Source organism: Carex rostrata, chromosome 18 (assembly GCF_964058835.1).
Source record: "Carex rostrata chromosome 18, lpCarRost1.2, whole genome shotgun sequence".
NCBI lineage: Eukaryota > Viridiplantae > Streptophyta > Magnoliopsida > Poales > Cyperaceae > Carex > Carex rostrata.
The window spans coordinates 2783242-2809733 of record NC_135935.1 but is presented as its reverse complement, the minus strand read 5'-3'; the positions used below and the strand labels follow the sequence as shown (position 1 = coordinate 2809733).

The window sequence follows — 26492 nt, the reverse complement described above, 5'->3', positions numbered from 1 at the left end:
TTACAATAAAGGAGGGGGATATAACAATAGGAAACCAATTTTACATCACATAGGATTCGCTTTATGTAGAATCCGATTGTAGCTTAGATGGCAATAGGTCAAAGCCCGACATTTTTATTTTTACCCCATTAAAAAATTATTTTAATAATAATAATCAAAATTTAGTAACAATTTTAAAAATACCTCACCAGTGAAATTTTTCCACGGACTGGATTTTTTTTTTTTTATAAAAAAGAAATTTGTTTTTATTTTTTATTTTTTGTATTGAAATATTATAAATGTTGGATATATTTCTTTGAAAATAGATGGAATACAATATAATTTGATTTATTAGAAAGACTGTAACAAATAACCCGGATCAATATTTTTCAGGCCGGATTTTTCGGGGCTGTAAGAAAAATTAATATATTTCTTTATGTGTTATTGGAAAAAAATAAAAATGCTTAGATTCTGAGTTATTGATCCCGGTTCAAAAGTCACTTCTATGTAATCTAGAAAATATTGTGATCCTTCTAGGACATTTAATTTATGAAAAGTTATATCTATTTTTGAAAAAAAAACAAAAACTTTAAGTTATTTAATAATTATTATTAAAAAAAATTCTCAAAATAGATACAACTTTTTATAAATTAAATGTCCTAGAAGGATCACAATATTTTTTAGATTACATAGAAGTGACTTTTGAACCGGGATCAATAACTCAGAATCTAAGCATTTTTATTTTTTTCCAATAACACATAAAGAAATATATTAATTTTTCTTACAGCCGCGAAAAATCCGGCCTGAAAAATATTGATCCGGGTTATTTGTTACAGTCTTTCTAATAAATCAAATTATATTGTATTTTATCTATTTTCAAAGAAATATATCCAACATTTCTAATATTTCAATACAAAAAATAAAAACAAATTTCTGTTTTATATAAAAAAAAAATTTCCAGCCCGTGTAAAAATTCTACGGGTGGGGTATTTTTAAAATTGTTACTAAACTTTGGTTATTATTATTAAAATATTTTTTTAACGGGATAAAAATAAAAATGTCGGGGTCAAAGCACTCGAGTAATTTTTCTTTTCAGCTTTTCTTATTTATGCGCAACATCTTTATTTATTTGTTAAGATTAGATACAGGAGGAATTTGCAGATTCCAACTGTTAGAGGTTAGTTCAGTTTCATCTGTTGTAATTCAAACTTGGTTTAATCTAAATTCATGCCTACGGGTTTTTAATCAAAAAAAAAAGAGGGCTCAAAAGAAAAAAAAATTATTTTGCATATACTAAAAAAAATTAATCTGCATATATTAAATAAATAAAATATTAGGGCCCAAACTTTGAATATATAAAGAGTCCAAACTTTTCTATAAATATGTATGATCTATTGGCATATTAATAAAAAAATTGTATGTATCAGTATTGTAAATAACGGTATGCGCTCGTCAAACGACATGATACTGTTAAGCAATTAATCGGTATGTGGCCGATTAATCATAATTATACGGACAATTTAACTTAATTTAACTTAGTTTTATTATTATAACATGACACTATGCTTAACAATATACACGCACTTTACATGTGTAAGTAACACATTTATTTAATGAAAAAATAAATTCGAGAATTAAGCGTTTTCAAATACTAATAATATATTATTTGAAAGACATGAAACATTCCAACATAAAATCACTAAATTTAGTTTGTAATAACAACTTAATTTAATATATGAACATGCTGTACTAATTGAAAAAATTACATCAGTAAGTAAGAAAAATATATGATATATAAATAATAGAGGAATTAACCAATTAATTCAAAATAAGTAAGAAGAAAAAACATATATAAAAAAATTGGATGTATAGCCAAGAACAAATAAAATTGCAATACATGATTTATGAAACTTATTATCACACAGTCACAAAAAAAAACAATGTAAAATAAATAATCATTGGAATAAGTGAAAATAAATAGGAATAAACGAAAATAAACGGACAATCAAAGGAGAATAAACGGAATAATTGGGAATAATCGAGAATAATCGGCCGATTAATTGGAAAAATTCACTAATAGACCTCCGATAAGTGTATTCATAACGGTTTGACCGCCGTTAACGATTAAACATGCATATAATTGGCCGTTAAGACTGTTTTTTACAACACTGGTATATATAAAGGGGCCAAAATTTTCTTCTGTCCCGGGCTCCAAAATCTTTAGGACCGGCCTTGGTTAGCGGTGCACTTGAAAGTGATAATTCAAGTTTGATTGCAGCAATTGTTCAAAGAAAATTTAATATATTCATTTATTTATTCTTGGCTTTAATCGTACTTCATGTATAGTCCACATAAGGTTTGTTGCTTTAGATATACAGAAAAGTAATGGAACATTAATATCTAGAAATATACAGAGATTAAAAATAGAAATCTTCTTCAGCCCTTAATATAGTCTTTTGAGTACTGAATCATGCGTGTTAATTTTTATTCAATTAATGTATGTAAAAAATAATTTGTTTCTTCAGTTTTTATTTTATTTTTATTTTTAAGCATATGAATCAACTATATAATAAACAAATTTAATGTATTAATATGAAATTTGATATAAAAAATATAAAAGTTTCTTCCCGTAAAAAAATAAAAAAAGACAATAAATCAAGTTATCCTTGCATTTTTTTAATAACATTTAATATATTTTTTAAAGATATGATACAATCTTAATTAAGTTCTAATCATAATTAGATTTTTTTAAAAATAAGAACAAATTAGATATAAAGAGTGAAGAGTTTCTAAATGCCCTCAATAATCTAATTGTTAATTGTTGCTATCAAAAATAGCACCGCCTATTCGGACACTTGAAATTGGAATAACGATGGAAGTACAACAAGCATTTAAACCTTAGTTATTAATTAGCATTACCATTTACCAACCAGAAAAATTAATCAATAATACTATTGAAAAGATCCATCTGGCACCCAGAGCCCCAGCGGAGTTAAGTATCTCGAGACTCGAGCAGCAGTAGCGCCTCGGAGCGTGCTCATCCAATGGCCAATTAGATCATCAAAACAGAAGAAATTTATATTCAATGAAAAAAAAAAAAGGATAGAGGCATACTGATAATTCAATTCGTATCCTCTCCAGTCTGCATTAACTCAAAAAAGAATCTTCTGAGTTAATGCATATGGACCGTTCGATTCGCTTTAAGATCCGTGTGGATTAGATCCACACTGATATTAAAAGGCTTCTGAATTATAAGCTGTGATCGGATTGGCTCCGTTTAAAATCAGACGGTCGAGATGCGTTAATTAAAAAAATGCTCTTTTGAGTTAATGCAGACGATGCAGACTCGAGGTATACTGGGGTAGACAGAAGCTTTTCTTGTCTTGTTGTACTTGTTCGTGTCCTAGTACGAAGCGGGAGCCGGGAAGGAGGAGGTTCTTTGTTTTCGCGGATTTGACGCCTCGTTCTTCTCCCACTAGACCACCTCTCTCTCGATCGGCAGCATCCCTTTGTTTGTTTGTTCCTTCCCTCTACTTGGTAGTGTCCTTGGCCCCTGCCTTGCGCTCTCTCACCTCTCTGACTTGTCCCTTTTCGTTAATAAATTATAATATGCCCACTAGTGAAATGTACTTACTTCCACACCCCTTCAGTGATACATTACTTGCTTCGTTTGAATTTTGAAAACGCCGTCACCTGCTCCCCTCACCCCATTTTATCTCTTTTGTTAATCACAAAAGGCGACTCGGTTCCAGCCAGGTATCTTTATTCTCTTCTGGCTTTTTAAACTTTTACCTTTATGTCGGGTTGATACTATAAATCTATCCATATCTCCATATTTCGCACTTTGTAAAAGCTTGCGTCTTTTTTCTTTTCTTTGTCTGAACACTACTAGGTGAGGATTAATATTTCAGCCAGAGCGGAAATGACTGGAACAACAATCCTTATACAGTTATATGTTATACCTCATTATCGGTTCTAATTTCAACTATTGCATCAAATCTGCAATCAATGACCATGTAGCTAGATACAGTTAGAAAAAGTACTCAACTTCAGATTATTCAAAAGAATTCATGTTTTCTAAGGCAGCGACTTTAAAAATTGATCCTTTCCTTTCGGTTTAGGCATCTGATCTTATAATTTATAAGAAGCAGAAGAAGCAATGCCATGCAGTTCAAGGTCCTCAAACTCTTGCCGGATGCAGCTTGAGCATGATGTAAGTACAAATGTATATTATTAGTTTATTACCATGAACCTTATGTTAATTTTGTTGACCTTAAGCAACTCCAACTTTGTATTCAGGTAAGAAGGCTCGAGCAATTACTAGAGGAGGAAAGGTACATGCGTTCTGTACTTGAGAATGCCCTGGAGCATGCTGCTGTCAAGTTATCGGATCTCTCTCTTCTTCCTAATGAAGTAAGATTGAATAATTTTAGAGTGTATTTATGCCATCTGATTGAAAATCACAATGCAATTGGTCCTTCTTCTCACCCCCTTTTGACACATTCCTTGATTTTTCCACTTTCTTGACAGGCTCAGGAGCTTTTATCGCATATTTTAACCTTAGAGACTACCATTACAAGGCTAGAAGAAGAGTTTGTCTCTCTTCATTTTCAGCTTATTCAGGAAAGAAATGAAAGGAGGCTTGCTGAGTATCGCTTGAAGCAAGTACCTTTAGAGGCGCTGCCTCTCTGCTCTCATCCTCAGCCAAAAATCATAGATACAACTGTATGCCATTTTTACTATCCTGCTCCTAGTCACGCCCTTCATAAAAATTTATTGGGAACAGTAACTAAAATTATATATTATTTTCTTATTAAGTTGTTTCTTTATTTTGCTTTGAGATATCCTGATTTTAATCGCTGAACAAGACCTCAATTTAGGACAAATTGTTTCCATTAAATGCCTTAGTTAACTAAACCCCAAGCAAGCTATTAATACAAGTGTTTTTTTTTTTTCCCTTAATCGTGGTTCTTATTAAGAGCCATACAGAGTGAGAAGGTTTTATAATAGCAACTTTTGTTTATTAAGATATTTATTTGTCAAAAATTCTTGCTTTGCATCAGGATCCACTATCTGATACCCTAGTTGTGCAGCAAGAAGCAGCAACGAAGTTGCCGAGACAGGTCGCAGTGATAGGGTTGAGCAATCAGCCGAACCTTTTGTCAGAGGAGATAGTGCGTTGTATGAGAAATATATTTCTGTCATTAGCAGGCTCGTGCAAATCTGCCTCAGTGTCTGACATAATGCCACAGCAGTCAACCCCTTCTCCAACAGGAAATTATTCAATTTCTCCCTTTTGGTCTTCCTCAGAGCCACCTGCCATATCATCATCTCATGTAGAAAGCCCCCAAGTAGACTTGCAGTGCCATAGTGACTTACTGGCATCAGAAAATTCTTTTGATCCATACAAATCTCGGGATAAGTTGAGTTGGGCAGATATCGGAAACTATGGTTTTGTAAATGAACTTTCCTGGATGTCAACTGGCAAAGAGCAGCTTGAATTTGCAGCTGAAGCGCTTGGCCAATTCAGGTTAATTATTTTCTTTTCTTCTACAATTTAACATTTTCTGACAAGTATGTTTGGTTAGATAGATGAATGTAAGCGGGTTGTTAAACAACATATGCTATTCTAGAGTTATCTTTGTTTTGTTTATTTTTGTCACGAGTTGAATTAACTTTGCAGGAACTGATGTGGATTAATTAGAGTTGCTTCAATATTTGGTTCAATTATGTTTTGCGTTAAATTCCTAATATGGATTAATTAGAGACCAGGTTGCTAGTGGAGCAATTGGGAAGAGTAAATCCTATTCATCTTGATGGCGAGGAGCGGCTTGCATTTTGGATTAACATATACAATGCCCTTATGATGCATGTGGGTCATGTCATTCAACACTCTTATTTTCTTTTGGTTTACTTTTTAGCCACTGCCTATGTAGCATAGACAAGTCGAAACTTGAAGCGTGCCCACGTGTGACATGGACACGTCGATGACTTGCATGAACATGCATCCATTACTAAATGTGGATGCAGGTCCCAACACCAAATATACAATACATGGTCTGGATTGAAGACTCCAGCCACAGTGAGGCAGTGGCTACGTACCTGATAGCAAAAACATAAAGAATAATACATTTGCACCAGTTTCGAACCCGTAACCTCTAGATTAGAGACCAAAGGTTTAACCACTGGACCAATTTCAGCAAGTCCAACGTTTCCGCTTAAATTCCAACTCGAACATCAAAAAGTTGTTTATATTGAAATGAGGAGGGATCAAGTTACAACAATTTTTGAGTTACAACAAGTTACCACAACCATTTTCTACATTTTCAAAGTCCAAATCATCGATCCAAACCGTTAGATGTGATCTCTACAATAAAATGTGCTTGTAGACCAAATTTTATATTTTTTGGAATTTCTTTACTATTTATTAAGATGGGTACAAAAACTAGTCAAATTCAGACCATTGAATTTTGTACCCATCTTAATAAATAGTAAAAAAATTTCAAAAAATGTAAAATTTGGTCTCCAAGCACATTTTATTGTAGAGATCACATCTAACGGTTTGGATTGATGATTTGGACTTTGAAAATGTAGAAAATGGTTGTGGTAACTTGTTGTAACTCAAAAATTATTGTAACTTGATCCCTCCTCGAATGAAATATATGGTATTATTTGGCATATCTACATACTTGTTGTGTCCTTTATTTGAAAATGTTATGTTGCCATTTTTGTCTGTTTGACATCTGCCTCTATATTAGTGCTACATAGGTCAGCCGGATAACCATTTGTGTATAACATAGGATATCATAAAGTTGAAATATTTTTGTGATTATAGGCTTATCTTGCTTATGGGGTTCCGCGAGGGGACATGAAGCTCTTCTCGTTGATGCAAAAGGTTTCAATGTTGCCAACATCAGCACTGTTTTATTCCTTTTTTTTCTTCTTTTGTCAAAACATTATCAATTGTAAGATGCATGTTACTAGGTTTAATGGATTATTAGTTAAGAATTTCTCAACGATTACTGGTACACCTAATAATGGCAGTATTCAACAGATATTTTGTTTTTTTTTCTTCTAGATATCGTTTAAATTTTATTTATCTGATCTATTTTTGGTTCATTGACACACAATATAGGCAGCATACACTGTAGGAGGACATTCATTCAGTGCTAGCTGCATTGAATATGTGATCTTGAAGATGAAGCTACCAATCCATAGGTCACAAATGGTACATTGATTTTTTTTTCTCTTTTTTGATGAATGACTAACCTTAAGAAAATAAACCTATCAGAAAAGCAAACAAATGACCGAACCTAATCTTCATTTATAATTTTGTTGGTCGTTATCTTGAGATAGTCATTGCTTCTTGCGCTCCAAAAGTTGAAGGTATCCGATGAGCAGAAAAAGTCCTCCATTATGAAACCTGAGCCCCTCGCTGCATTTGCTCTCAGCTGCGGCATGTACTCCTCTCCAGCAGTATTATTTTCTATCTTTTCTGTCATTTGAATATTGAATTTCTTGTATGCAGTTTATTTCTTCTTTCTCTATGGTTTAGAAGACCTAAGGAATCTTTGTTGACCTGATACATTATTGATTATTGTTTATTTTTTTTGTCTTTTGATATGCCTTAATGGATAGATTTTCTAGAATATTGGTTGTAATGACTATCCATTGTTGATAGCATAACCTTTTAACCAGATATTTCTTCAGTTCGACTTGAAATAAAATGCACTAGTTTATTTATGCAGGTAAAGATATATACCGCTAGAAATGTGAGAGAAGAATTGGAGAGCGCCCAACGGGATTTCATGCGAGCATCTGTTGGAGTGAGCAAGAAAGGGAAGCTTCTCATCCCCAAGTTGCTGCACTTTTTTGCACGAGGTGTTGTTGATGATGCCAACCTGCCAGCATGGGTCACTCATTTCCTCCCTCCTCGTCAGGCCGCTTTTGTTGAGCACTGCGTGTCACAGAGGCGCCAGAGATTCCTTGTCTCTCGTGCTTTTGGTGTACTTCCTTTTGAAAACCACTTCCGTTATCTCTTCTTTCCAGACAAGCTTCCTTGTTGATCCGTATTTATTTACCCACCACCAGGCAAGTACAACATGTCGATACAACTGGTGGTTGTTTCTAGTCTCCATTTTTGGTGTATCTGGTTTGTCTAAGGTCAGAGACATTCACCAGGCAATGCATCAGTTATACCTGTATGATCTCCTTAATGATACACCCATCTCTCTCCACCTATGTAAATTCGTTGATGGAAGAATGACAAAATTGTTCTTTTGTTTGATTTATTGCCTGATTAATGTACTAGCACGTTTTTTGAATTAATAAATGCAAAGTAAAGAAATCTTCAGTGCTAATACTGTTTGTTCTTGTTACATTGATCATATGCCAGGCTAGCCTTGTTAGTCAGTACTCAGTACATTAGTTTGTGAAAATTGATTTGATACAAGAAACATCATCGTATATGAGCAGCATAGCTAGGCTTTGATACTTGCTGGGATTACATTGTGCAATACGTTCACGGATAATACTAATTTTGTTGGCTCGAAGAGTTCCCATAAGTCTCTGTATTTATGCTAAGAGTTTAGCTTTTGGAAGTTATCAAAATGGTCATCAAGTCAGATTTTTCTGTTGTTGCTCTCTCAGTTACAAAACGATGTTTTTGGTTTCTGAAACATGATTGGTAGTCTGGTAGTCTCTCATCAGTCTGTTTGCAACTTCTCTGGGCCTTTATTAATGAAAGGGCATCCATCAAGGACCATCTTCTCCATCCTTTATTAGGTTGCATATGTCTGTACATTCTCTCAAGCTATGCAGATAGAAGAGACTTCACCACAAAAATTCTGAAGAATAAATATATCATAAGAATATTGTCTGAAATGAACTTACCAGTATCTGCGGCTGCGGAATTCTTCCTTGAATACCACAAGAGGCCTGTAGCATTGTCAAATTGCAAAGGTAAACTAACTCAGATGACGAATTAAATTCCTTACTGTGCTAAACTGCTAATTGGTCGGGAAACTAATGTACATTGGAAAAAATAAAACCTGCGAACATTAAGAGGTCCTTCGCCAGGAGAACCAGCACCACCCAGTATGCATGTGCCCATGCACTTTGATGTACATCGCTCTGCCTGTTTTGTTTTGGGCCGTTGGATCCTTACTTTCTTCCTGATATCATCTCCTGTTTTGAGCCCATACCAGGTCAAAACAATATACTGAATTTAATGAAATATTGCACCAATAGTTGAGTTTCAGCAATTTATGCAAGGGTCCAAAATACCAACCAGAGAGAGTAGGAGGGACATTCATGAATGTATCATCAGGCGACGGAAGGACGACGGCAAGTGCCAGCAAAGTAGAAACGAGACAAGAATTAACTGAATAGGCGAGCTTGAAGTTGCCTAATCTGGAACAGTGGTTTATTGACAATTTTCTTATTATACCGGTTCTCCCGGCATAGGCATTATTAGCACAGATAAGACTTGAGGAACAAGGTAAGTGGCCGGTTGCGAAAGAAGAACTGCTGAAAATAGGGAAACCTCTTGCAGTCATCTTAATCTACGTCACTTTCCCTAACATTGATTTCTTCTCCACTTTTTATGGGTAGGAGCAAGTATAGAGGGCATTAGAGTGAGGGATGGAGCTACGTGGCTCACGGTGATTCACTTCAATGTATAGTGGCAAAAATTGAAACACTGCTGGTTCAGTACTCAGCTTGAATGAATGGCGGTCATGTTGCCAGAGTAGTCACCTCCTGACCCTGGCCACCAATTCGTTGTTGCTAGGGACCCACTTACAGCCCGCAGGAGCATACTAGTTATTGGGGCCAGTTTCAATTTAATCTATGTTATCCTTTGCTCGATACGGGCCCTTTTGACTGTAAGAGGTTCTCTTTTTCCCTTGAAATCTGAAATGCCATGTTAATTGGGCCAAGAACGCAGATCATATCGATTTTTTTTAATAAGGGTTGCCAATCGGACGGATCAGAATCATCATATGACTTGGAATCATTATCAGATTATGGATTATCTTGGATCAAATTGTTTGACATGGGTTCTCGAGTCATCCGATTTTGAATCATCGCAAAAAGTCATCTTGTGTTAGGTGCGAATCAGTTTGATTTTTATTTCGAATTAGTCTGAATTCAGTAACTTCTTTGATTTTCAAGTCGAATTTCTCCCTATTGAGTATTGACTGATAATTATAAATTTTAATTTGTAAGAAACTTTTAATAAGACAAAAAAACAAGACTCAAATATTCGCTAATATAAATAATATAAATAAAAAATAAACTACAATATTTAAAGTTGCTTAAATTGAATGAATAAATACTAAATCTCAATAGAGTATCAACACGCTCCATATCAAAATTTAAAACTACAACTGAGTTATTGAAATAACTGCCCGCTCAAAGCCAGGTCTGAAGATTTCGATTACAAGGGCTACACATTTCCAAATTTTTTTAAACTTTAGACAAGAACAGATTGTTTGCTTTTAATTTTTGCGAGGAGCTTTTACTTCAATTTATTTAAGAACTGAGACCATGTAATGTGGCACTGTTTTGTATCAATATATGCCCGTGGGTTTTTGAATAAAAAACAATTTAAGCTATTATAATACTTCAATTTGTGTCAATTGAATTGTCTAATATAAACATTAAAATAAAAATGACCCATTATAATCAAAAGCTGACCCATTCAATTGAATTGTATAATGTTGGTCTCACTTGTCACATTATTCTCTTTCTTTCTATAGACAGACAACCATTTCTTTCTTTTTTTCCCCCGATTTTTTCCTTTTTTCTCCGATTTTTCCCTCAATCAAGGCACGGATCTCAGCTGGACAATGTTTTCTTCTTTTATGCTAAACCAGGGATAAGTTCAAACATTGTTCAGGGATAGGCACTAACATATAATACTAATGGACCTCCAAAAAATTTCATAATCAAGGGGTCGACACTTACCTACCCCTGGACCTCTTTGGATCCGCCACTGATTAGTAACAATGTAAATTACAATACATACTGAAGAGCTGATTGATGAGTATGAAGAATTTTAAAACTTAAACGGATATGCAAGATATATTGTTTGAACTTTGAATAAATATAAAATGGAGGAGAAGTTAAAACGTAAGCATGATATTAATTCAACCACTCTTTGTTTTTTGTACGGAAAATAAGTTATGGGTATTTTCTGCAGCCAGCTCTTTGTGCGTCGTACTTTTTTCTAACTAATTATAATTTTCTTTACAATATTACACGGATGTAATTCAGAGCATATATCAACTAAACAAATTTACGAGTCACCGATATGTAACAATATATGTAACAAACGATTTCTTACAACTTGTGATATGTTTGTCCATAGAGCAATCGCTGCTACGAAATTGGAAAAAAAAATCCCCCAAAACAAAAGAAATTCTGAGATAGATCAAATAAAATAGAGAATTGGATGCAAGAAAGTTCCAAATTTAAGGCACAAAAATAGTTGGATCGAATAGGGTGAGATCTATAGCCAAACTTTTTTTGTTATTTTAATTTGGACCCTGCAATTTAAAATGGACAGAATAAATTAATTTGATTTAAGAGTTACAACTTAAAAGATCTTGTTTTTTATTTTAGTCGTACGGATCGAAAATAGTATTTTTTTTTTATTTTTTAGAAAAGTAGAAAAATACCAAACTCCAGAATTGGATGAGCTGTTTCCGTTGGTCAGGTATGCTGCCTATACACCTTCCCACTCGTTCCAACTTCGGGCGAGCTTGTAGGCCTGCTAATGATCCGGGCCTGTCCTTAGACAAACGGGCTAGACAATAAAAAATTGAAACCCAGTTCAAGCCCAAACTCGGCCCTAATTCAAAGATCTGAGTTGGGCTAGCAGCTCGAATCGGAAATCTTCTTTCCTATTACGCAGTATCGCTTTGAAGTTTGAACTCGCCTTCGCCGAGTCACGCCGATCAGGTGCTTTCTCTATCTCAGTTCAGTCGCTCTCACCTCCTCTTTGAACTCGCCGACTCTCGCTGTCTCTCTCATCTCTCTCGCTCAGGTGCTCTTTATCTCTCTCTCTCTACTTCAATCAATCAACGCTCCATAGTCACGATGAGCAGACGGCAGGAGCCCTGTAGGCATTTTCTGCGCGGAAGGTCTCCCATCTCCCTATTTTTCTTCCATAAAAGAACACATTACATCCCGCTAACACACGCACACACAAATATTTTCAATCATACGTTTAACCCCACTGTTCTTAACTGATTATTAACTCAAAAAGGTCCCCATTCACTCTTGCAGCTGTAAATTTGGAGCCAATTGTAGATACTTGCATGTCTCACCCAATCAAGATCAGAACCAGAATCAGACAAGGCCTTCAACCAACCCCTTTGGGTTTGGCGCTTCACAGTTCTCTCAGCAACAGCAACAGCAACAGCAACAACAGAAGCCAAATCCTTTCGGCTTCGGAGTACAGAACAAAAATTCTACCACTCAATTTCAGGCTTCATCGAAGGTAGCCATTGATTTAGGTTTTTTTTAATGCTTTTTTAGGAAAAAAATGGATTTTATATATTAGAAGCAAATATTTCCCAGCACCTAAATTGAACAGTACTCTGTGCTGTTCTTTTCTTAATTCTGTTTCATTTTTCTATTATGATGAAGTTAGGGATTTGCTGTGGAGGCCTAGCCTCTTACACAAGTTCTGTCCAAAAATTTAGTTATGGTATACTTACCTACAAGTACCTGTCAGCTATCATGTATATGCATACCTCATCATGTAGTAGTACAAATAGAAAATTATAATTTCATTTTTTTTTGGAGAATAAGGCCAAAGGCCAGATTGCATTAACCTGAGTTTAATTTACAGCCCCAAAATTGCTACTTTATCAATTCTATCTTCTCTCAAAATTATAATTTCATAATGAAGTTTCTTTTAACAACTCTGTTGGCCAGCCATTTGAAAATAAATGGACACGCCCAACTTCAACTGCCTCAAAGCAGACAGATTCACAGACACAAGCATCAGTTCACACGTAAATATTATAAATACTGATTACTTTTCTGTTCTATCTTCTCTCTTTTCTAATTGAAATCATAGCAGTATGTGATTTCAAGATTTGGTTCTTTGCAGCTGTACAGATCCTGAATCCTGCAAAAACATAATTGCTGATGATTTTAAGAATGAGGCTCCACTATGGAAACTCACTTGCTATGCTCATTATAAACAGTACTTTTCTTTTTAATTATTTCTCTAAGTTATCATTTTCCTCTTTTAATGCAATGAAGAATTTCCAACTTGTCTGAAATATCAGTATGAGCTTCTTATGAACTAAAGTAGCTTAATATTGGCTGGTAATTTTTTATTATTATTGATACCTATGATCATATATGTATATGTTGTTTTTGTTGATTTATTGGCAGCTTGCCTTGTGACATTCATGGTGACACAAGCTCTGAAGAGCTACGTGCTCTAGCATATGAAGAAGCAAAGCAAGGCCGTGATTTACATTCCATTGTATGTTCAATGCTTTCATTGTATATCTAATTTTGTTATCATCACTCTAATCTGTATTTTTAAACTTATATTATGCCCCTTATTCAGTAGTTTCATTGGTAGCAGTTCTGTATGGCTCCATTTTTATCTCTTAAAAGTAACATGCAATATTTTCATAATCAAACATTTTAATCCATTTTTTTCATTGAACAAGTACCATGCTTGAAAGTTGTGCTTTTATGATTCATTATGTGGATCTGTTCATACAAATAATAATTTAAAACAATGCTTTCTTTATCGTGTTATAAACTTTTTGCTGTTTGTGGTAGGCTGTTAGCTGTTGTGATGACAAATATAGGTACTTAAGTTCAATGTTTTTGTCGATGCAGGTAGAGAGGGAAAGAAATTTACTACAGTCAAAGTTATCAGAATTTGATAATCTGCTTCGCAAGCCATATTTACCTCCAAACAGTAACCTCGGACCCACTTCTCAAAGCAATGCAACACCGGCATTTACCAGTTTCAGTCAACTGGGAGCTGCAACCAATGTTACATCAGTCTTCAGGTTGCTTCTCTTTCCAATATTCCTTTTCCGTTAGTCAAATTAACATAGTAGTTTGCACCACAACTCAACTTCATAACATAATCTTTAGCTATAGAAGAGCTGTATGAACACAAATTAGACATCAATCTAAAATAAAACCCAACAGGCAGGAGAGGTTGCCATTAATAAGACACACATTTTATACATCAGTGATAGCATGATATATACTGATATTCTGTAAATGGCCTGACGGAAAGAATACAAAGATCATGACTATTCCAGAGTTGTATTAAAAGGTTAGAGCATGTGTAATAATGCTGCTGTTGAACACAGAGCTACCATGGAAACCAATGTTATCAGAACCGGACCAGACATTGACCTGGTAAAGCTTTTGGTCAACGGTTCACTGGTCAAGACAGGTAGATCAACCGGTAACCTGTTCAACTGCTGGTTTTTCAAACATTTGTATTTATCTGATATCAAGGCCATATATCAAAAGATTAAATTTATATGTGATTTTGTTGAAAACTTAATATAAAAAATGTCAAATTTATATATAAATAAGGGAGGGTTCAAATGCGTCATGCTTTTCATACCTCATTGTGCTCATATTATATATCTCCATTTTTAAAGTTCAATATGTCGATCTGAATCGCTCAACATGATATTCATAATAAAATATGCTTGGAGACCCAATTTTATATTTTTTGGAATTTTTTTTACTATTTTTTAAGATAGGTACAAAATTGTTGATTCTGGACTATCCAAAAATAGTGATTTTATTCCTATCTAAAAAAATAATGAAAATTTCCAAAAAATATGAAATTTGGTCTACAAGCATATATAATATGGATATCATATTGAGCGGTTCAGATCGACAGTTTGAACTTTGAAAACGGAGATATGGAATATGAACGATGAGGCATGAAAGGCATTGAGCCCTCCTCATATATATATAAAGCTTCCGATCTAAAATGAAGTATTTATCTTTGACCAGCAGCCAACTTCTTTGCTAGTTGATTCCCCTTGATTATTTTGCTTCTAAGTTTTCCAATACGGTTTTTGTAGTTCTAAAATTTAAATTTGCTTCTTACACTACTCACTTGTTACTTGTTAGTTTATTTTGAAATAACTAAATTAAACTTGCAAATACATTACTTCAAACTTATGTCCACATAGTTTTGAGTTGGAAACAGAGCACATGCATATAGTCATGTGGCAACCGAATAACCAATCTAATTCTGTGTCAATATCCAGTGCTCTTCTCATTGTGTGATCAGACATGGACAGTGTTTGAATCTTTAACCTCTCACCATTTGCACTCGTAACAAACCCATTATCTCATAAATCAAAAGAAGAATTTTGTTTGAGCATTTTATCAAATATCTTGAGAACACTCACCGTTAAATAAGTATAAATTAAATATTAGCCTTCCAATTATCAATTCCAAACACAAATTCACCCAATACCTGAGATACTTACATCTAGAGCATTTGGTTGAGGATTCAGACGTACTAATATCAAACAACTCAAGCTAATTCATCTTGAGCTTGATGATGGTAACATGGCTTAATACTCAAGCAAATTCACCTTTAGATTAATGTGCTCTGTGTTGGCAAAGCTACGCCCTTGTGGGCCATGGAACCTCGAAAGTGACAGAGAGAAGGAGAGAAACGGAGAGAAAAGAAGAGACGAAAAAAATTCGAAGAAAAACGAGCCAAGTGAATGGTCGGAGAATGACAAGTTAGAGTAAATCGCAAAGAACCGGTTTTTTATTAGCCGGTTCACTGGTTTTATTATTTAAAACCTTTTAATAAACCAGTTTATTAGTGGCTGTATTGCATGTTTGGTCTTTCCAATGAACCGAACCGGAATAGCTCCCGAGTCCGGTTTTTTCCGGCTGGACTGTCCCGTGCTATCAAGTGAAGGAAACTTTTGCAAAGGTGATTTCGTGTTGTTCTGACATCAGATTGAATTCTTTCTTTATGCATTGTTATAGGCCTCCCGCGCCATCAAGTGGATCAAATAATCTTTTTGGGCAACCAAGCTTTTTGCAGAATGACAGTCAAATGTCAACTCAACCTGAAATGAAGTTTGGTACATCAGCTGGTACTGCTTCTAACTATAACACTTAATTTGTGGAACTGTGGTCACTTGCTTAATTATCATATGTCATGGACAAATGATGGATCATATGTACATGTACATGTTTAGGTACCTTTGGCAACCAATTGACAAATCAGAACCAAGCATTTGGAAGCCTACAAGCACGTCCACCCAACTTTAGTTTCGGGAAAGGATCAAATACAAATGCAAATGGTAATACCAGTGGGACGCAACTTTTCACATCGTCTTTTCCTCACTCAAGTGCAAGTATTGGCAATAGTAATGCTTCAAATAAGCAGCAGCAGCAATTGTCGAGTCTAGGTTTCGGCTTTACTAGCTCTTCTCCGCCTTCAGAGTAAGTCTTCATTTAAATATTTTTGCTATGGCTGGGGGTTAGGTGATCATCTGCCTAATTTGCTTCCAGTCAATTAATAGGTGAACTAATTATTAACTGTTAGTAGAAGCAAGTAAGCTTTATATTGACTAGTAATTATTCTGAGGTATCCATTAAAAAAAAATTTGTGTTTGTTGGAAGGGGGCAAGGGTGCAGGGGCGGGTGTAGGTTTGCTTGATTTCTTTTTTTCCAGAGTTCTTTGTTCAGAGAAAAAAATGTTGATTTGGAGTTCACATTTGCTTGGGTATGCCTCTATGTTTTCTACTTTTGAGTTTAATTGTGGCTGATGACCTGTTATTGTTGAATAGGGAGAAGCAAGAAGATTGCAAGGATGATGGTATTTGGTTGAAGGAAAAATGGTCAATTGGGGAGGTATGCATTCTTAAAAAATATTTGGTGCTCTCAGCGGATTGAATGTGATTTGGATTTCTATGTTATTGTAATATATTTATTGATGAACCATATAAATTTGAAGTTTAGTCGTATACTGATGCAGATACCAGAAGAAGCACCCCCATTGAGGTATTGTAGGTAGTACAAAGAGTGTGGTGATCACTGCTCCAATCAAATGCCTTTCACCCTTCAGCAGCACCGCCAAGCAATAACCACCAAGCAAACAATCTTGATATGATGGGCTCTTAATATATCACGACATTCTTTAGAAAGCTCCTGTTAGCAAATTTTTGACTGGCTCGTCAACTCTCTCTTTCACTCTCTCGCCCCTTTTCGGCCACCTTTGATTTTAGTTTTGGTTTCTGAGCAATAGCTAAAAAAGAAAGCTGTAGGAAGTATTATCTGTAACATCTATTACTCTGATGCTCTGAGAAAAAAGTTCCTTATTTCCGACTGTTGTTTTTTACCTAGAAAGCAAACAAGACGTCACTAAAAGGTTAAAAGTTTTTGAATTAAATGACGGGCAACTAAAAGAACATATTATTTTCCTTTCCATCCATCGAACAAAGGTTATTTAGGAAGCATGTCTCATGTACCGCTTGGAAGTTAAAAAAAATATATATATCGGGAACACAACAAAACGATAATCGATGATGACAGCTCACGCGATATAAGTTGTTGAATGCGTCCAACCCTTTTCTATAAATATTGTATGTAGAAATTTTATTTCTATCGACATATAGAAAAACATAAAAAATAAAAAAAAAGTCCGACCTGCCGGATTCGAACCAGCGACCTAAGGATTACTGCTGCGTACTACAGTCCTCCGCTCTACCAACTGAGCTAAGGTCGGTTTGATTATTTAATGTCAATAATATTTAATTTAAACACTGATCAATGGTGGGTCCAAAAATTATCCATTCCCAAGGCCAATCAAATTCTGTTTAGTTAAACATCACGAATCGGATTTCTTATAAGATCTGAAGTCAAATTCATTAAGAATTAAAATATCTGAATATTAATTAGAACTTGCTAATATTTGTATGCTAATCAAAGTACTGATATAAAATATATTCATGAATAGAAATATAAATATTTTACATAGGACATATATAATATCTAGACAGATAATATGGTATTCGCTTTTAAACACAAATAAAGCAATTCTTAATTGTCGTCCTTTAAATTTTTAATGATCTGGCGCTCTCTAGTTTTAATTTATATGGACTACATCAGCATTGTCCAACTTGATATCCATATTTGGTCCCTTTACTGGAAATACCTAGCTCCCTGTGTATCGCGCCGAGTTCACAGGTATCCAGGAATGCACGCATAATTCCGTGATGCCTTGCAGACACTAGACATACGTAAGGTCCTAGCACTAGCAGTTCTTTAGCCTCATGTTGTCACAATTGTGTAAGCTGTGCTATGCCTGCCTTGATGTAGCAGCCAGCAATGGCCGCATATGTTCAAGAATCATCGAGGCCATAGGGGACAAGTGATTGGGTCGGGCTTGGTATTATATCAGGGACGAAGAAAATGCTCCATTCTTCTCTGGCCACTCATCTCCAAGGTTAGCGTTTTAAACATTTCCTTTTTCGTGAGAAGAGAAATCTCACAGAACTGTCAGTAGAGAATTGTAGCCTAATTTAAGACAAAAGGAGGTTTAGTGTTTTTTTGGCAAACAAAGATGTTTAGTTGCTGAGCTTACAAAATTGGAAATGAAACGATTTAACTCTTTATTGTATTTTCAAATATCCTTAAATACAACCTCATCATGTCCAACGAAATTGTTAAAAAGATCAAACTTATACAGCAGGCTGCTCCACATACACACAACCAACACCCGCTGAACCCAAATACTTTGCAACTGAAAAGCGAACAGCTTAAATTCTGACAGGAAAAGAATGTTGTCTGAATGTGCAGAAAATAAAAACGCTAAGAGATGTAAAACTTGCGTTTCATAGGTACAAGCAGAAGCACAACCACTACCACACAACTACTGAATAACACAACAACATGGCTTTGATTTTCAAGACGGATAGAATCACTGATAATGTACTTACCAAGAATCGAACATTTTTTTCAAAACATGACCAACAAATGATCTTCATTAATAATTAACAGGAAAAGCTATTGAATGTTCCACTTGGTCTGCAGTTGACAACATCCTATCCTAAATTGACAGTAACATTAAGAACAAGTAAAATTACTCCAAAATGGCTCTTCACAATTATCACTTGCAACTAAAAGGTGGTTTGTCCAATTAAATTCTACCTCTTTTGTTTACAATTTGAAAACTTACATAACCACATAAATAGGCCTAATTGAGTAAACCACATCACGACTGGCCATGCCAACTGATTCTTCGGTATTTTATGCCAAGCAATTGAATCTAAGAGAAATCAGAAGTTTTGTGGGCCCACCATTTGTGCGCGCGAGAACTGCGCACTCGCTGGAACCACCGATCCCATGATGAGTTTTCAGGGCCAGTTGTGCTGATAACAAATTTACACATGGTTAGCAGTTGTTGAATCACAAGAATTACCAGACTAATAAAGACTGTATAGATTTTATCAAACCTAAATATCCAACAAAAGTAACAGAAAATTTCAAGAGAAAAATATCACTTCAGTTTGGAAAATACTGGTACTGAACAAACAGAATTTTACAAATAACAATATGTAATTTGGTGACTACGTCAATTTAATTGCTAAAAATGATCAAAGACAGCCAATTTAACTCACATGGGAAGAAGGGGATCTGGTTTGCCCTCGGTGCTTGCAATAACTCTGCAATTATTTTCCAAAAATTAAGTGTTACATGACAGTACATTAATAGCAATACACGAAGACACATAACACACAGATGAAAGAATTGAAGAATGTAGAATTTAAGACCCACTCCTTGCAAGCAGTAGAGGAAGGCTCCATCGTTTCAAGCTCAGTTAGCTCCTTCTGCACAAACCACAAGACTCAAACGTCTGTTTTTTTTTTAATTTCATTTAAGTGTGAAAATGATGAACACACCCCAATGAGTATCCAAAAAGCTTTTGATATTGAATTTTTGTTTTCCAAATGTACTGATGTAATGAAACACAAATGCATACAAAAGCTGATCCATTTATGGGATCAGATACTATTCTATTACCTTAGTTACAAAGCTTATATACTTTCAATTGTACCAACCTCGAGTCAACTCCAACTCCTATCGGCCTAACATCTTATAATTCCATTTACATCAAAGATTGCATAGCCAAGACTAGTTCTTTCAAACCATGATGATTGGGTGCATCATTTTATAGTTACAAAAGAGAACACAGATTTAATAAACATCAAAGATTTTTGATCTTGTAATCCCCATCAATTATGGGTTTGGGCATCCGTGTCATAAAAAAAAAGGCAAACAAAATAAAGAGTATACAACTTTATTAAATATCAACATTTCAATATTGATATGTCAATGACATAATATTCCTAGTGCCCAACACGTGTTCATTATATATTCAACCCAGACCCAATATAAATATGCATCCAGGAGAAGCATTGACTAAAACTTCTCAAAGATCCCTGTATTGAATTTACACATTTTCCAATGTCTTATACAAAGACATTGGAATACTGATTCCTATGTATCTTGCATGGATACAGACTCATGAATCATATTTATACTACATGAATATGAAGATTTGACAATTTTTGAATTGTAGGATACACAACTTCAAATACGTAATTTTTTTTATAATTTGTTTATGTAATATTCTTTTTAAATTTGAAAATAACATAATGTGCATTTTTTATTTTAAAAAAAAAGAAATAAGAAAAGAACACAATGTACAAATAAAAAATAAACAATCATATAGTTTTCATCTTTAAAAATTAACATGTACATGCAAATTAAGATAAATAGATGAAAGAGAGCAAATGAAAGAAACAAGAGAAGTTAATAAATATATAGGAATGGATATCTAAAAGTCTGGTTTTATGTTTCTAAACAACAGGCCGCTTGGCCATTAGGTCCTACAAAGGGCGAAAACCACAACATTCCTCCCGGTTTCTACAAACCCCTAGAGCTTTTAATCCTATAAAGGAGGTTTCCTTTTTGTGCAATCTTTTGTGGCAGAAATGGCGAATATGCATATACTATTGTATCTGTCAGTCATACCAGTCTAGCAATTAAATTAAAATAGTATATTAAGCCAGTTGGCATGTTTATATCATAGGCTTATTGTATGTGTATCCTTACCGGCTATCAGATACGGACATATTTGCCTATTAGGCATATATAGTAACAGATATTCCTGTAGTATGCGCATTTGATTATATATGAATAGAACAATAAACTATTTCCTAAATCTATGCACAAAGATTTGGACAAGAAAATTTAAATCTATGTTGCGTTTAAAACTAGGCTTCTAGGAGGTAATATATGTAAGCACATTACACATAGCACAACAATATATGTTGACATAATTTCGATAAAATATTAGGACTTCAAATGCAGAAGTTAGTGAAAGTCAAGTTTTAGGACCTTTGGTATTGAAGCAAAAATATCTGGGATACTGTTGAACTCTTTTTTAATACTATTTATTGTGGAACAACTGTCAATTTATCAATTACAGGTAGAAAATGTCATAAGTCTCATCCCTCCCACCACTGCACTTGAGATTTGAGAACACTTTAAAATGAAGAAGATCCTGAAGAGTCAAGGTTATGTCTTTGGCACCATTAATGTCAGAAGTAAACTTTTAAGACATAAAAGTGGAACTCCTGTTGAATCCTAACTATTGTAGAATTACTGAGACAACTTTTTCAATTGGCTAGAAAATAGTGCCTCATTACTTCCATTTGCGCATTTGAGACAAACAGCCACTAAGGATCAAAACTGGAATCTAAGAAAAATCTGCAAATTATGACAGCAGATTCAATATCTAGCTAGTCAGGTGTCCAGCCAATACACCAAAATTTAACCAGCTCCAAATCATAACTGCAAGGAAGCAAGTCAAGGCCTGTAGACTTTGGATCACTTGTTTCTAATTTGAAAATTCAAGCTCGAACATGCAAGTTTGCAAAACTTAAGTTAAAATCCTAGTATGAGATAACCTAGAGTAGATACTAACAAATGTGCACAGCCATAAGCCGTAGTGGGTGGTACTGCAATCCACAGTTGGAAAAAATAAATGCAAATTGAAGTCAAGCGACTCCGGAATAAAAAGGCGACAGTAGATCAGAAAGTTTCACTTTCTACAAATTAGATAAGTTTTCAAGTTGAATCAGCCAGATGAGAAAGGCTTAGATAATGAGACAGACCTGAAGGGAGAGGATCTCTTGGTCGAGGCATGCAATAGCAGCAGCGAGTCTATGCTTACCTATGAAAACTCCTGTTGCTGATCCTCTCATACTTGCTGCCTCTTGCGGCGGCGGCGGTGGTTGATCCTCCCCCGCCGCCTCTCCATCTACTGCTCTCTCGTTCCTGGTCCCCATTTATTTTTTCTCCTTTTGTTGTCTTTTTTTTCTTATCCCAGATTACTCCGTCTTTGTTTATCCATCCCAAGTTCCTAGCAGGAACCCACCCACCCGTCAGGCGTCAGCGCACCTCCCTACAAGTCCAACTTCCGAATTGATATTTGCTTCCAACTCGTGGCACTCGGAGTCGATTGGACGAGTTTCGATCAGGTACCTCCGTTTTAGATTGGACGATTTTGATCGATTTGTGTGTGTGTGTGTGTGTGCAGATAATAGCAGACAAGAATAGTGTAAACTGTCGGATAAGGATCGGATAGTGGCTTTACCGTATCCATATCCGTTATTATTTTTCGGATACGGTCACGAATATGGATAGTCTCAGATACGGATCGGATATTAAACAGATACGGATACGGATATGAATATAATTCGGATAATTAAAAATAAATTACTAATATACATTTTAATAAAGCATAACATCTAAATATAACTTTTTTCATCCATAAATTAGATCTAATATTTTTCATAAGAAGTTCATTGGTTACAAAACATATATAATGTTAACAAAATAATAGACACTAATCATGTCATACTGTTTATCAAAATATACTAACCTATGCTTAATAACATTCTTTTAAAGCATATAGGATAAACAAAAAAACAAAAAAGTCTTGCAAGCCCCATCAATAATACCAATTCAAGTGACTTCTTCTTCTAATTCATCAACTTCTCCTGCTACTACTTCTTTAACAAAATTATATATCGATGCTATGCCACCTAAATATTAAAGCAATCAATCATAAGTATACATGTATATGTAGTTCAATAACTCATATATATATATATATATATATATAAATATAGAGAGAGAGTGACTAATGTGCATTCGAATGTATATGGGCCGAAATACATACAGTTCAAATTTGACTTTTCAAAATCCAAACAGTCGATCCGAACCGTTCATCTTATTCTCCATATTAATATGTGCTTGGAGACCAAATTTTACATTTTTCTGAATTTTTTTACTATTTATTAAGTATTTTACAAAATTGTTGATCCAACGGTGGCTGCTGATTTTACTGCTTTGTTAAGCCACCGTTGGATCAACAATTTTGTAAAATACTTAATAAATAAATAAAAAATTCAGAAAAATGTATTAGTCTGGCAGTAACTGCCATGAACTGCTCTCGGGTAGGGTATAGGTACCTCGGGTAAACCCGGGACGGGTAACAGGTAGGGCGGGTACAGGTAGGACAGGTAGAACGGGTACGAGTAGGTCGGGTAATTTTTTAAAAAAGTGTACCCTACCCGTGCCCGTCTCGGGTAACAGGTACGGGTACCTCGGGTAGGGTACGAGTATTTTTTTTTCTGTTTTTTTTTTCTAGTTTTTAATACTATTTTTTGTTTTCTTTTTCTTTTTTTTTACCTTTTTATGTTTTTTTTTCTTTTTTTTTCTATTATTATTTTTTTTTTTACTGTTTTTATGGGTAGGGCGGCAAAATTTTTTCAAAATTTGAATTTTAAAAGTAAACGGGTAACTGGTAAAGGGTAGAACGGGTAAAGTATTCGGGTAAATGAGTGCGGATACGGGTACAACGGGTCCAGGTAGGCGGGTTTCGGGTACGAGTAAGGCAGGTACGGGTTGGACGGGTTTTTTTTCCAAATATTGGTACCCTACCCGTCTCAAACCTGTACCCGTTTACCCGTCTATACCAGGGCACGGATACGGGTAACCCATTAAGGGTATTAGTAAAACTCTATATCTATCTATCTATCTATCTATCTATCTATCTCTCTCTATATATAAAAAAAACAGCGATATTCAATAAATCTAAAAAAATAGTAAAAAATTTCCAAAAAATGTAAAATTTGGTCTCCAAACACACATTAATATGGAGAACAAGATGAACGGTTCGGATCGACCGTTTTGATTTTGAAAAGTCGAATATTGAGCCGTAGCACGGGAGGCCTTTATGCAACCCATAGCACATTAGCCAAATCTATATATATATATATATATATATATATATATAGAGAGAGAGAGAGAGAGAGAGAGAGAGATGGGCTATGGTGCATTGCAATGCATGAACCCTCTTATGCATAGCACTATAAATCATGGATTTAAAGTCCAAACGACCAATCCGAACCGTTCATCTTGTTCTTCATATTAATATGTGCTTGGGAACCAAATTTTACATTTTTTGGAATTTTTTTACTATTTATTAAGCAATTTTGAAAGTCGCTGATCTGATGGTCCAGAAAATTTTACTGTTTTTTACTGTTCACAGCAAAACAGCAATTTTCAAAAATACTTAATAAATAGTAAAAAAATTCCAAAAAATATAAAATTTGTTCTCCAAGCACATTTCAATATGGATTAAACATCTAATGGTTCGGATCGGTCGTTTGGACTTTAAATCCGTGATTATAGTGCAATGCATAAGGGGTTTCATGCATTGCAATGCACCATAGCCCATCTCTCTCTCTATATATATATATATATTTGGTTGAAATTGTCCATAGGTCCTTGTTTTATAAACAACAATATACAAATACATATATCCAGTACAGAGACAAAACAACTATAAGGAAAATTAAACAACTTTAGCGACTGGAGAATTCGGATATCCGAATTAAATAAGTTGTCGGATACAGATAATTAGCCGTATCCGGATTCGTATCCGATTCAATATCCAGAACCGTATCTGCATCCGGTAAAAAAATTATCCGAATCTGGATCCGTATCTGAAAATATCCGTATCCGAATATCCGAATTCGGATCCGGATGAATGCGGATAATATCCGATCCGTTTACTCCCCTAAGAATACTCCCTAGCAAAAGTTTAGATAACATTTATGACGTCATAATAGAACGGCAAAAAAAAAAAGCACATTACTATGTCTACACTGTGTTGCTATAGCGCATAATAACACCACAATTTTTATGATCCGAAAACACTATAGTGTCATTATAATTCACTATTTAGAATTCTACATATTAGTCATATTTTATGTTTGAAATTGTTTTGAATTTCTCTTTATTTATTTTTTGTTATCTCGACTTTAAGATCTTTAACAATGATATCTTCATTTCACAACATTTAACACTTGTAATGTTTATAGAGAAACGTTCTGCATGTTTTCACGTTTTTTGTTCTTCAATCTTTTTTCAAGTAAATAAATATAAAAAAAGTTTTTGTTCGATTAATCTTGCTTATTTATTCAATAATTTGTGTAAAATTTTGCAAATCTAAAACTACAATTATAGATATATTCTACTCAATTTTTTTTTTTCAAATGAGATCTATAATACAGTACTTTTGAGTTATATTTGCGTCTTTGTACTTGTTTTTCTTGATTTGCTATGTATAAAGCTTGATATGTTAGGTTTAAAAAACTTGAGGTTTAAAGACTTGATATGTTATGTGTAAAGGCTGCACTTTGAATCTTTTAAAGACTTGTACTATTTTTTTTTCTCCAATCAATCTCGCTCATTTTTTTGATGATTTGTGAGAAATCTTACAATTCTAAAATTATAAACATCTTTTACTTGATTTTCTCTTTTAAATGAGATTCATAATGAAGTATTTTTTTTTATATTCATGCCAATGTTGTAAATAACAACGGTATGCTCTCGTCGGACGAACAGAGTACCGCCAAGCGATTAATAGAGAATAATCGTTCATAATCGACCGATTAGTCCAAAAAATCCATGACGATTTGGTCACCGTCAACGACTAATCAGCCGATTAATCAGCCTAAACGGTCGTTTTTTACAACACTAATTCGTATTGTTGTATCTTATTTTTCTTGATATACTATGTATAAAAACTTGATATGTTATGTTCGGCCATTTTTATTAATACCCTAAAAAAAAACAAAATTTTAAAAATAACCTCGTATCTCCTTTTTTTTTTAAAATAACCCAACCGCCTGGGCTCGGGGTGGCCCAAAAATCAAACGGACCACCAGGCCGTGAGGCGGGCCAAACCAAGCAAACCGCCCTGATCAGACCGCCCCCCTGGGCGGTCCGCTATAGGTGTATTTAAACATTTTTTTCCTCTCTCTTGCCTAACTATCAATTTTTTCATAAATAATTTTATTAATTAATTATTTATCTTTTTT

At 34.5% G+C, this 26492-nt stretch overlaps 4 protein-coding genes and 1 non-coding gene across 5 annotated transcripts; 2 read left to right on the top strand and 3 right to left on the bottom strand.

Moving 5' to 3' along the window:
* Positions 1-4023: 4023 nt before the first annotated feature.
* On the top strand, positions 4024-8264 carry LOC144569882 (uncharacterized). The gene is made up of 9 exons (XM_078320365.1): positions 4024-4192; positions 4279-4392; positions 4510-4704; positions 5043-5509; positions 5752-5851; positions 6815-6874; positions 7115-7207; positions 7336-7455; positions 7728-8264. The coding sequence occupies exons 1-9, from the start codon at positions 4139-4141 to the stop codon at positions 8043-8045; spliced, it is 1521 nt and encodes a 506-aa protein (XP_078176491.1). The 5' UTR covers positions 4024-4138; the 3' UTR covers positions 8046-8264.
* Positions 8265-8407: 143 nt separating this feature from the next.
* Positions 8408-9637, bottom strand: LOC144569885 (uncharacterized). The gene is made up of 4 exons (XM_078320368.1): positions 9269-9637; positions 9030-9165; positions 8872-8916; positions 8408-8791 (listed from the first exon to the last, which is right to left on the bottom strand). The coding sequence occupies exons 1-4, from the start codon at positions 9534-9536 to the stop codon at positions 8734-8736; spliced, it is 507 nt and encodes a 168-aa protein (XP_078176494.1). The 5' UTR covers positions 9537-9637; the 3' UTR covers positions 8408-8733.
* Positions 9638-11915: 2278 nt separating this feature from the next.
* Positions 11916-17438, top strand: LOC144569883 (Zinc finger C-x8-C-x5-C-x3-H type family protein). The gene is made up of 10 exons (XM_078320366.1): positions 11916-12125; positions 12271-12484; positions 12925-13004; positions 13103-13198; positions 13393-13486; positions 13855-14030; positions 16009-16118; positions 16224-16470; positions 16818-16881; positions 17006-17438. The coding sequence occupies exons 1-10, from the start codon at positions 12082-12084 to the stop codon at positions 17042-17044; spliced, it is 1164 nt and encodes a 387-aa protein (XP_078176492.1). The 5' UTR covers positions 11916-12081; the 3' UTR covers positions 17045-17438.
* A 232-nt stretch (positions 17439-17670) lies between these two features.
* TRNAY-GUA (transfer RNA tyrosine (anticodon GUA)) lies at positions 17671-17755 on the bottom strand. Its single transcript is given in 2 exon segments — positions 17671-17706; positions 17719-17755. It is a non-coding gene; the product is annotated as a tRNA-Tyr (tRNA).
* A 1256-nt stretch (positions 17756-19011) lies between these two features.
* On the bottom strand, positions 19012-22485 carry LOC144569319 (guanine nucleotide-binding protein subunit gamma 2-like). Its single transcript, XM_078319610.1, has 4 exons — positions 22212-22485; positions 19807-19859; positions 19650-19694; positions 19012-19400 (listed from the first exon to the last, which is right to left on the bottom strand). Exons 1-4 carry the CDS (start codon positions 22383-22385, stop codon positions 19298-19300), a joined length of 375 nt encoding a protein of 124 aa, XP_078175736.1. The 5' UTR covers positions 22386-22485; the 3' UTR covers positions 19012-19297.
* Positions 22486-26492: the final 4007 nt, after the last annotated feature.